Source organism: Vombatus ursinus, unplaced genomic scaffold (assembly GCF_900497805.2).
Source record: "Vombatus ursinus unplaced genomic scaffold, bare-nosed wombat genome assembly UNPS02014786.1, whole genome shotgun sequence".
In the NCBI taxonomy this organism is placed as follows: domain Eukaryota; kingdom Metazoa; phylum Chordata; class Mammalia; order Diprotodontia; family Vombatidae; genus Vombatus; species Vombatus ursinus.
The window spans coordinates 39,949,733-39,961,823 of NW_020954564.1; the positions used below are offsets into that span (position 1 = coordinate 39,949,733).

At 41.2% G+C, this 12,091-nt stretch overlaps 1 protein-coding gene across 1 annotated transcript in view; it reads right to left on the reverse strand.

Annotated features, from left to right (window-relative positions):
* Window positions 1-540: 540 nt before the first annotated feature.
* LOC114047135 (BMP/retinoic acid-inducible neural-specific protein 1) overlaps window positions 541-12,091 on the reverse strand; it is a 168,211-nt gene continuing 156,660 nt past the window's right edge. The window contains exon 8 of the mRNA XM_027867890.1: window positions 541-1,778. Coding sequence (XP_027723691.1) covers window positions 638-1,778 — 1,141 coding nt within the window. The 3' untranslated portion in view covers window positions 541-637. The remainder of the gene's footprint in view (window positions 1,779-12,091) is intronic.

The following is a 12,091-nucleotide window of genomic DNA, read 5'->3' on the forward strand; positions in this document are numbered from 1 at the left end:
CAATCCCCTTCCCTGCACAGCCTTCCTTTCTACTGGCCTGGGCTTCTTCCCAGCCTGAATGAACAATCTGCCCTCACCTCACCCTCTCCCACCTTCAGGGTGAAGTGTCAGGGCCCCATAAGGAAATGAGCATGAAGAGGATAGACATCTCAACTGAAGAAATCTCTTCTTTATCTTTGCCTATTTCCTCCCACAAGGAAAAATGGCAGTTGTTTTTTTTCTTACATTACATATAGCTCTTTCTTTTTGTAATCTTAGCACCTGCACAGCAGAGATCTTTACAATTCATTGTGTACATGTTCCCTCCTCTACCCCCTTAATGCAGCCCCTGAAGCCTACCAAGCAACACCTTCACAGCTCGAGAGAAAGGTGTGACCCTTCTTTTATGACGGATTATAGAAATAACAAACATGCCCGACAGTTTTATACAGTTGCTAGAACGGTTTAGTTTTCCAACAAATGAGGAATTTTCCCCTTTCTTTGAATATTAATTACATTTTACAAATTTTTTTTATCTTTTTTTTGTATTTGTTTTTGTTTTGTTTTGTGGATGGTGATTTTTTGTTTGTTTAGGTTTTGTTTTGTTCTGTTGTTTTGTACAGCAAAAGGATCAGTCCCTAGCAAGGAGTCCCTGGGGTTAACAGAGTTTGGCTGTCATTTGGTCCGATTGTTTAAGGATCTCAGTATTGTAGAGATCCAGTGCATGGTTCACACGGATGATCTCACTGTTGGTCAGTTTCAGGCGGTGCTTCAGCATACAGGAGAACAAATCCAACTGGGGTTTCCCTGGGGCCACAGGGGGCGCCAGTCTATTGATTCTGTCCCGGATATCTAGCAGCAGCAGCATCACAGAGGATGAGGAGTAGAACTGCCCGCCTTGTGTGTATGACTGGTTGACCTGTTGCACTGCACTCCGAAGGAGGTCAGCATTGAACCGCAGGCTGTAGCCAAACACCTGCACGTCAGAGATTTTGATGTAGAACTGCCTTTTGGAGGGATCAGACAGGTCCACTGGTCCCTGTCCAGTCTCATTGCGCAGTAGGGAAGGCAGCCTAGTCCGGCTGCGTAGGTAGATATGAACAGTCTCGAAAAAAGTTTTCCATCGGTTGCCCAGCAACAGAGTCCAGTTGTAGCACTGGCCATTCTGGAGGCGAATTTTCTCCCAGCGTGGGTACCCAAATTCCCCAAAGGGCATGTTCCAGCCTTCAGAGTGACTTCCACTAAAGGGGTTGACATAGACAAAGAACATGGGGTCCAGACTACTATTGCGCATCTGACAGATACGCATGGAGATACCAATAACCATGTGGATGAAGTCCATGCGGTTTCTGTTGCTCTTGAGGGTAAGGGACATTCGCTTGCGCCACCGGGGATCAAAGAAGGTGTCTAGGCGGATCTCATTGCTGATGAAGGTGGTGTGGACATAAAGGCGGGAGTCCATCTTCTGCAGCAGGTACTTCAGTTCAAGATCCTGGAAATCCAGGTCTGTCTCGAAGCTGATGAACTGCTCGCTGCGCTCCGAATCCACATTCTGGGGCTCGCAGCGGCCCCTGTAGAGCTTGTAGCCTTTGTTGCAGGAGCCACAGAGTGAGATGTTGGCCAGGCTGCACATGGCACAGCTATTGTTGCCCCCAATGATGCAGGGGATGGGCCTCTGGCATAGGCTGGTGCTACCATGGCATACGCAACTTCGCTGACTTTCCAAGAAGGTCCCCCAGAATCCATTCTCATTGCAGTAGAGCAGGGACTGGACTCTAGTAAGCCACTGTTGTATAGTCCTGGAGACAGAGAGAGAGAGAGAGAGAGAGAGAGAGAGAGAGAGAAGCAAGTCAGCCACCTTTCAATAAACTGTGGGGGTCAGGATGGGAGAAGCATCTAACCCGGAAAAAAATGCCAGGCCCATGCACAACACTACTATTGAAACCCTGACATTCAATTTCCTGTTTCTTTAAAGAAACTGATTTGGTCAGAGCTTCCAACAACTTTAGACCATGAAATGATAGAAATGGGTGAGACATGAAAACATAAAATGTTTCAAACAGAAAACACTTATCCTAGAAATGATATTAGAAATAATTTACTCCCATTTTAGAAATTTAAAAAACAACAAAAACAAAAGCAAAATTATAGGTTTTAAGGGAAAGAGGACTGGATTTGTAGTCAGGGGATCTGCCTGCGTTTGAATACTAGTTCTACTAGTGAATGAATGTGTAACTTTGGGTGAATTACTTTCCATCTCATGGTACAGTTTTCCTCTCCTACCCCCACTGCTACACAATGAGGTTAATTTCATCCAACACATTGGTTTAGAAGAATCTAAGGTTCTTTTCAGCTATAAATTCTTTGACCTAAAGAGAGTGAAGTGATGCTCTAGGTCCTATGGATCTCCTTTAAGAATCAACCCAAATAAAGCCTCCCCAAAGTTATCTTTGATTACAACACACACACACACACATACACACACACCACATGCCACACATGCTGAAGTGCTGAAATGGTATTTCCCTTTTGGGAAATATCACATCCCTTGTACCTCTCATATATTTATATTCTAATTTGTATTATAGGTTGACATTTATTCAACACTAATTTGTGTTGAACAAAAACACAATTTAATTATATTTGTGAGTATAAATAAGCTAGATTCAAAGTTCCTTAAAGGCAAGGACTATGTCTTCTAGCTATCTCTGTATTTCTCTAAGTACCTACCACAGTGCTTTATACACAACAGGTGTTCAATATATATTTTAGTTGAATTGGATATTAGAATTGTTGTTGTTTTTACCACTTGTCCACAGTAAAAGTAACCATGAATTTGCTTGCATTGGATTTTAAAATTAGCTCAAGTTTTTTTCCCTTCCCTGACTCCCAGAACCTGGGCTTTGTGAAAGCAATCTTATCACAGCAAGTAGAACAGAAAAGAAACCACACTCAGGGAAACAGGCAGAATAATAAGAAGCTATACAGTGGGTACCTTAAAATCTGTATCATTTGCTAAGTATGAGATATGAGTCCAATATTTGTTTTTTAACTGAAGCATCCCCTCGCCCAAGCGGCCATGCTGAGTGAACAACTAGAAATATCACTAGATTGAGAGACAGGAGACTTGGGTTCTAGTCAATGCTCTGCCACTAATAAACTTTCTGACCTTTGTGAGTCTTTTTTTCCTTTCTGTGGCTGTTTCTGTAGCTATAAAATTAGGGATAGAAAGAAAGAAAGAAGGAAAAAAATGAAAGAAAGTAAGAAAAGGGAAGGAAAGAAGAAGGGAAGGAAGGAAGAGAAGGAAGGAAGGGAGAGAAGGAGGAAGACAAGAAGGAAGGGAGGGAGGGAGGAAAGAAGAAGGAAGCCAGCCTAGGGGTCTTAAGGATCAGTAGATCTAGTTTCAGGTTCTGACCCTGCCACTTACTAGCTACATGATGTTGGGCAAGTTATGTAACTTTCTTGAGCCTTAGTTTTCTCATCTGTGGAATGAGGATAAAAAATGTTTTATTGCTTACTTTCTATGATTACTGGGGAGAAACATATAAGATGATGACTGCAAAGCACTCTGTGATCCCCAAACACTATATAAATGTGACCTTTTAGAATTGTATGATTTCTATGATCCCTTCAAAATCTGGCATTCTGTGACTCTCCATACCACCTAATGAAAATTCCCACATAGACTCTCTTTCAACTGGACCACACATGGCTCTCACCCCCTCTTAAATCTCTTAGCACAATAATCCATTTAGAGGGTGCCTTCCCAATCAACAAATATTCCATTGCCCTGATAGCACCCCTTTTCTCATTGCCAATCATTGGAACTCTTTGTAAAACCTGAAGCCCCTACCCCCACCCTCAGAATAGATACTTCATTGTGACAAATTCTTGGACTCCTCCGAACAGCTCAGAGCTCTGGGTAAAAAACAAAAAAAAAAAAAAAAGAAAGAAAGAACGAAAGAAAAAAAAAAGAAAAAAGAAAACGACAAAATAAAGGCCCTGGGAATATAGCAGCAGCAAACGTGGCTAATAACAAATTAGGATTCAGACCCTGTAGAACAGGAGGGGCAATTATGGACAGAGGCTCTCTGAGTTGGATTAGTGAAATTCATGGCACCTGCATAGGCTGACCTCAGAATAATCATTAGGCTGTGAGCTGTATCAAAGAGCACATTAATGATACAGCAATGAGGAACAGCAAGGGGGCTTAGAAAGGGGACAATGTGTAGGGATGGGGGGGCAGGACTGCTGGAGGCAAAGGGAGACAGGAAAACATGGGGGAAAGAGAAAGAAAATGGAAGGAAAGGATGGCACAAAGGGAAGGGTGACATGAGAGATGAAAATGGAAGAGGTGATAGAGACAGAGGAAGAAAAAAATGTAATATGGCCTAGAAAAAAAAAAACACAGAAAAATGCCATGAGAGTGGGAAAGGGAAGAGCTAGGTAATCTTTGAGGTCCCTTCCAACTCTAAAATTCTATGATTCTGTGATATATCAGTTGAAGAGTGACATTGTAAACAGGATCATCAGCTTGTACGATTTAAAACTGCAAGAGATACGTGTTTTAATGCCCTCAACTTTAGAGATGAGGTCACAGGCAGAAGAGTGAGATGACTTCTGCAAGGCTACATACATAACTAATGGATAGCGAAGCTGGGATTCAAATTCAGGTCCTCTGACTCTAAACCCTGGGGGAGGGGAGAAGATATGGATGAGGAAATCTAATAAATTCATGATTAACGTCAAGTGAGAGAACCAAAGTCCTTTATAGAGCTGCCATATTTTTGCAGTCTGGAGCAAATGTAGCCTGAACCAGGTTAAAATGTAGTTGGTAAAGTGCTTAACAAAATATATAAAAATGCAACACAACATAGATAATGTAAACTTGTTGTTTTCTAAGTCAGTATGCAGCCAACAGGGATCTGTTTCTATTTGAGCTTGATAATATTGCCTTAGAACATAAAATTGGGAATGTAAATGAACAGAGCTTTGAGGGATCTTATAGCTAATCTAGCCCAACCATTTATTTATTTATTTTTTTGCTGAGGCAATCAGGGTTAAGTGACTTGCCCAGGGTCACACAGCTAGTAAGTGTCAAGTGTCTGAGGCCAGATTTGAACTCAGGTCCTCTTGACTCCAAGGCCTGAGCTCTATCCACTGTGCCATCTAGTTGACCCCACATTCCCCATTTTAAAGATGAGGAAACAGGCTCAGAAGTGATTTGTTCCCATTAAAAAAGAAGAATTTTGCCATGGCCATAGCTAGATCTCAGGTGCCCTGACTCTCCGACCTATATTCTTTTTCATTTTTTTTCTATCTTGGATTTTGAGGATAAAGAGATAAAGGTCACATTAGGGATCTTAATGATATTTGCTTATTTTAAAGCAACTTCCAAGGGACAACTTGGTTTCGGCATACATTCATATCAACCTACTGCGCTTATACCTCCCCCCGCCCCCTAGGATAGCGATCATTAATGTTAAGAAAGATGACAAATTAAATTGTAGTTACACTCAACACACTAAAGTTAGAGTCTTAAAATGTTAGAGTAGGCTGGCCCTTTTAACATGGAACATTAAAACTAGAAGGGGCCTTGGTGCATAGAATGTTAAAGCTGAAAAGATCTTAAAACAAAATATTGGTGCTAGAAGGTACCTTAGAACATAGGCCATCTAATAAGAAGTTATACATTAGAACATAGGATGTTAGAATACAAAATACTGGGTAGGTATATGGGGACCTTGGAATATAATAGGTCTGGAACACATGTCCTAAGGTCCCTTAAAATAGAGAACTCTAAGGGACCATAAACTGCTTAGACATAGAAAGCTAAAACTCTGTATTATGGTAGGACATAGACTATTAATCCACATAGGACTTTGGAGATAACCTTTATTTTTTGTTGTTTGTTTGTTTGTTTGTTTTTTTGCAGATGAAGAAACTGAGAGTCATATTTCAGAATTGACTTGCCCAAGGTCACATAGCTATCCATACCAACAGAAGCAGATCCTGTCCTCTTAACTTTGAGTGAATACCCTTCCTAAGGCAAGGAAATGGAGAAATACTGTCAATATCAAGGAATAAGTTGAAAACAATTTTTAGGTTCACTTTTAGTGAACCAAAAAGTTCAATTCACCAGGAAATCTCATATAGGTTTAAACATCTGATTAACTGAGGTGTTGTGAAAAGACTAGTCCAGCAGTGGGGAGGGGGGTGGTAGAGGATGGATGAAAGGATGGAAGAGAAAGAGGCCATGAGGCAGAAGAAGTGAAAGGAAGAGTAAAAATGGAAAGAATGAAAAACACTGAAAGTTTGAGAGTGTGAAGGGACCATTACACATTGCTCGCCAGCTCCAGACCTGCCAGGTTCTTTCTCCCCCATTCACAGATAATTGGAGCTAGCCTGCAAGTAGAGAGGCGAGGCTAGGGAGCATGGGAAGGAGGGACTGAATTCTATAAATAACTGCTCCCAGGCTAGCAAGTGACAGACTGCCTCAGCCCTGGGAACAGGAGAGGCCTGCTTAATAGGACAGCACTAGTGGAAAGGGTCTGAGAAAGGGCTGACGCAGCCCTACTACAAGGCATTTGGCTTAAGGCAACAAGGAACGTTTTTGAAGATGCTTTTTTTCCCTCCCTGGAGACCTAATGTGCCTTCCACTTTTGGCAAACTCTTAATTCCAATACAACCAAATAACTAGCTTTCTTTACTCCTGGATTTCAATACATAATGACTAGAAAGAGGGACTTGATGTACCAAGGGGAAGGAAAGAGGAAGGGAGGGAGAGAATCTCACTATTCCTTTCTAAATCTGTTCTGCTCATCCCATCCCAACCCCATTTCCTACACCACCATGTCCCCCTACCCTGCCCTCTTCCAGTGCTTGATCAGAAGACTTTGGTAGGAGTTCAACTTCTCCATGGAAAATGACATGATTTTGCTTTACCATGCCTACTTTCTAAACTCTTTAACGCTATTCAAGTATGAAAAAAAATGATAAAAAAATACAATTGAAATCAAATAATGTCTGAGCTGGAGGGAACCTTGGAACATAGAATGTTGAAGCTGGAAAGGACTTTATAACATAGACGATCAGAGATGGCAGGGACTTTAGGATACAGACAGTAAACAAGCATTTATTAATCACTTACTAGGTGCCACACCCTGTGCTCAGCATGTGGGATGTCAGGAAATGCATAAATGTTATAACAGTAGAGCTAAATCACTGGATCCTAAGATCCTAGATCCAGAACTCAGAGACTAGGTTATCTAGTCTAACTCCTATATTTTAGAGAGAGGAAGATGAGGCACAGAGAGATAATTTTGGGTTTACATAGAGCTAAGACTGGAACCAGACCAGACCTTCTGCATCACATTCTAGGACTCTTTCCAATCCTTTCAGCTGCCCATAGATTCCCAACCCAGGGCATACAGGGCTTGAGGGGAATCAGCTGGGATTCATCTCCCCCTCTCCAGAACTGGCCAGGGGCCTGAGTGACAGAGTTTCTCTTTCAGAAGCCTGAGGCTCAACCCCAGGGTGCCATTGCCTGAGCACAACCCACTCCCCGTCACCTTCAGAACCACCCACTCCACTCCAGCAGGCCAGCCTGAGAGCCCTAATTCACACCAAACACCCTGCTGATTTTAATTGGCAGCTTTGCCTATGAAAGTACAGAACAGGGCTGGTGGCATTTTGGTGAAGATCAGACAAATATAAGCCAGAGAGTCTGAGAGTAGGGTGAGTAGGGAAGGAGATAGAGACAAAATAGAAAACTCCCATAACTTCCATTTGCTAACTGGGTGTGGATTTTAAAAGTAGAAAGGATGAATTGTTTAAAAATGAAGCCCTTGTTCTGAATTATTCCTTTATTTATCTTCTGGCTCCTTTGTTGCCATTTTTTTTTGATACTGTAATGAGAGCCTGATTAATTCCCTGAAATTCTATAAAATGGTTACTTCTTAGAGTATAGGCCAGGATGGAAGACAAACAGCAATTTTTAGCTTTTGGATGATACGCTGAATTCTATTTTACATAATTTATTTATTTGTTTATTTTGGAGAGACACTGAGAAAAGATGAATAAGCCAAGGTCTGCAAAATACTTTGAGCTCAACTAAAAGGCGTCTTGGATTATAGATGTGGCATTATGAATCATGGCTGGACATTAGACCCACTCCTTGCTCATCGTTTTGCTTCACAGCAAATATTTCATTTCTTTAATTGTCCATCTTCAGTAGACAGTCACTCTCTTCAGTCACTTTACTTTGTGACCTTGAATGAATCACTTCCCCTCTTCGGGCCCCAGTTTCCTCATCTGTAAAATACTGTGCTTGGACTAGATCACAGAATGTTAGAGCTCAAAGGGACACTAGAGATCCTTTTTCCTGACTCTTTTTTATACCTTGGAGAAAAACCGTTGGGTATAGAAGAAAGGCTAATGCACTTTAAATCAGAAGATCTCTGTTGGAGTCTTGACTTGAACCGTTATTAGCTTTGGAACCCATTTTTCTGGGCCACAGTTTCTTCATCTGGAAAATGGAAATGCATGCTTAGATTATCTACCTCATCAGAGCTGTTGAAAAGAAAGTACTATTGGAATGTGACTTAACATTATCATTATGAAGACCAAAGGCTAATAACACAGTGAGGTGGATTGCAAAGCAGGATAGGCTTAAACTGGGACATTGAGAATCTGAAGTAAAAAACAAAAAATGTACCCTCAAATCAAAATTTTTAAAGACAAATTCTGTTATGAAAGATGGAGGGATCTGGGATACATGATCTACTGGAAGAAAGACTCTAGGATACCTCAGAATTGCTGCTGGGGAAGCCACCAGTTTGGGGAGGAGCCAGGCAGGCCTAGATGGAGGAGGAGGAGGAGGAGTTTGAAGGAGCCAAGGCAGGTAGGTAGGTAATCATGTTCTTAATTACTCTTGCTAGCTAGGTGCTGATCTCAGTTGTTTCTTTGCTACTGAAAGGTATTATTATTTTCAGTGCCCTCTAAATTTCAATGCCCTGGGTGAAAGCTCCCATAGCTGTACTCTAGGTGTGGCTCTGCTAGGACTAGAACCCGTGCTGTCTGTTTTCCAATCTAGTGCTTATCATTTGTTGTTGTTCAGTCATCATGTCCAACTCTTTCTGACCCTATTTGAGATTTTCTTTGCAAAAATACCGGAGTGGTTTGCCATTTCTTTCTCCAGATCATTTTAGAAGTGAGGAAACCGAGGTAAACAGGGATAAGTGATTTGCCTAGGGTCACATAGCTAATAAGCATCTGAGGCCAGATTTGAACTCAGGAGAATGAGTCTTCCTGACTCCATGCCTTCTACTCTATCCATTGTACCACCTAGCTGCCTTCAGGGAAAAAAAAGAAAAGTGCTTATCTTATCCTACTTCATGAAGCATCCTTCTATTTATGAGGTTAGAAAGAGAGCTGTATTTGGGGTCAGAGGTGCTGGGTTTAAATACTAGCTGTGTTATCAGAGCGATGACCTTTGTGACTTACTCAATTCACTTCCTCAGTTTCCTCATCTGTGAAATGACCGACTAACTTTTTAGTTCTAAAGTTTCTGATCCTAATGTTTACTCTACAATATCTTCCCATGATTCCTTCACAATGATAAACTAACCTGTGAGTCATCTTATTAGCAAAATGAAAAAGTCAGAAAAAAGATTCCATGGACCATTTAAATCACTGTGGCTTAACTTGGAATAATTGGTAGTGTCAGGAATTTCTGAAAGATAATTTCAGACAGTGCTCCTCATAGCTGGGGAGGGGAAAGAAAAAGCAGGAAGGACAGGAGGAAAAAAAAAAGGACAGGAAAGAGGCACAAAGTTGGCCAGAGAGGAGAACTAAGGACACCAAACCAGAGAATAGCAAAACAACTACAGGCAAGTGTTTCCTTCTCCCTGGATGCAAAGTCGTATGTGTTTCTTTAAAATTGGAAAGTCTGGGTCTTAATTGAGGAGAAAAATAGGACTGATTCACACAATTATTCTGATTTGTGCCTGGGAGCGTCTGTTGACGTACATCATCAGCTGCAGTTCCAGGCTCACATTCTATCCGGCAGCAACACGCAGGGCCTGAACTTGATAGGGACAAGAGAAAGAGTCAACAGCCTCTCAGAGATGGGGCTGAAGGGCAGGAAGAGGTAGAGAGTTCCTGAGGCTGGCATTTTCAGAGTGGCTTCTCTCCCTGAGTGGCAGCAATCAGACAGGAAAATGGGAGCTGCCCAGCTGAGAGGCCATAGATGAGAAATGGGATCATATGACTTCATTGCATTTAACCCTGAAAAACCCTGATGAACTCATCTGGGATGGGAAGAAAGATATACCACTTGTCAGTACAGACATTTAAAGGGGAGGCTCAAGCCAGCCACGTCTTCATTCCTCTCTAGGCTGTACTTTTAACTTGCCTAGACCTTCTTTACAATGTCCCAGAAACTTCTTCATCCTGGAAACTCAGTCAACCTCTGGACTTCATATGATGGAAATACCTTCCATCCCATGGCCTCTCCCTCTGGTTGGTTGGTTCCTTCTATAATCTCCATTTTAAGTAGAAGGCATAGGACAGCTATGTCTTTGCTCCTCTCTAAGCTGCAATCTTGACTCTTGTGGACCTTCCTCCAATGCCCCCTTTAATTCTTCTCTCCTCCCCATATCAAATATCCCACACCTTTTCATCTGTCTTTTACATGTTGTCTTCCCCCATTAGAATGTAAGCTCCTATAGGTGCAGGGACTGTCTTTCTTTCTACTTCTAGTTGTATTTCCAGGGCTTAGCATAATGCCTAGAAAGCAATTAAGTGTTTAATAAATGCTCATTATCTTGACATAGGGGCTGCAATCTAACTCATGTTTTAAAAGAAGTTGTGCTTGAAAATTTGGCTGATCTATGCTTTGCAGAACTTTCTGCATCATAAAGGAAAGAGAACCTTAACTGAATTTGGGAGAGTCAAGAATCATATGAAATTGGCACCAAAGGGAATGATAGAAGATAGAATATTAAAGCTGGATGAAGCTTAAAATACTTTCTATTCCAAATACATGTTTTACATATGAGGAAACTGAGATACAGAGCAGGAAATAACTTGCCGGAGGGAAGGTGCTAAACCCTCCCCTTTAAATAGTTGCAATTTGTCATAGGACCTGGGTTATTTCAGGGAAAGTGGAACTAGATTTGCATTTTATAGGGTTAAACTAAAAATTCTCCATGTCTAACCTTCAGTTCACCTGTACTACCCCCCCACACACACACACTTCTCAGTCTCTGAACAAACTCCCCAGACTACACAATAAAAATTTAGACTCAAATAATCAAGGTTGGATATTGTTCGTACAATTTATTTTGTGCTTCATCCAGAAATGTTCTAGGTTTGTTTGGGGTCTGTTAGCCTTGTTTCTTCAGTCAAACTGTATTTTCCATAAAGGTTAAAATTTACTAATTAATCACGTGACCTTAAAATTTTAACTTGTCACCTCTCTGAGCCTCCTATGTTAAATGAGTTGGTTAGATAAGATTGCTAAAGGAACCCTCCATATCTCATAATCAATGTTCTATGTTCTAACATTTTAAGATCCCTTCCAGATCAGGCATTCTAGGTTTTCAAGTGCCTTCCAACTCAAACACTCTTATGTTCTAGCATTCCATGTGCTAATTTCTCTTCCAATTCTTAGTCTATGTTCTGATTCATCTTTCAAGTACAACATTGAATTTGGTATGTTCTAACATTCTGTATCATGAAGTGTCTCTAAACATTCTGATTCTCTCATTGTTTTTGTACTTAGGATCCCAGCTGGGCAATAATTACTGAGAAACTTTCCAATTTTCCATGTTTTCTCCACATAGACCCCCTTAACGAATAAAGAATTCACCTGTTGTTTTGAGACTAAGGTTTTTGGGTTTCTTTTGATTTTTAAATTTGAGATGAGGCAAAGAAAGCTGAGAAGTAAGGGAGTACTCAAGATATCAGCCCCAATCTCAGAAGAGGATGCTTTGAAGATTCACTGTGCAGCTGAATTGGGGGGAATGGACTCCTGTGTTTTCTCAGAGTTGGGCTACACTAGTCTCAGAGGACACATTTAATGAAAATGACAGAGCCATGGTCCAGCAGC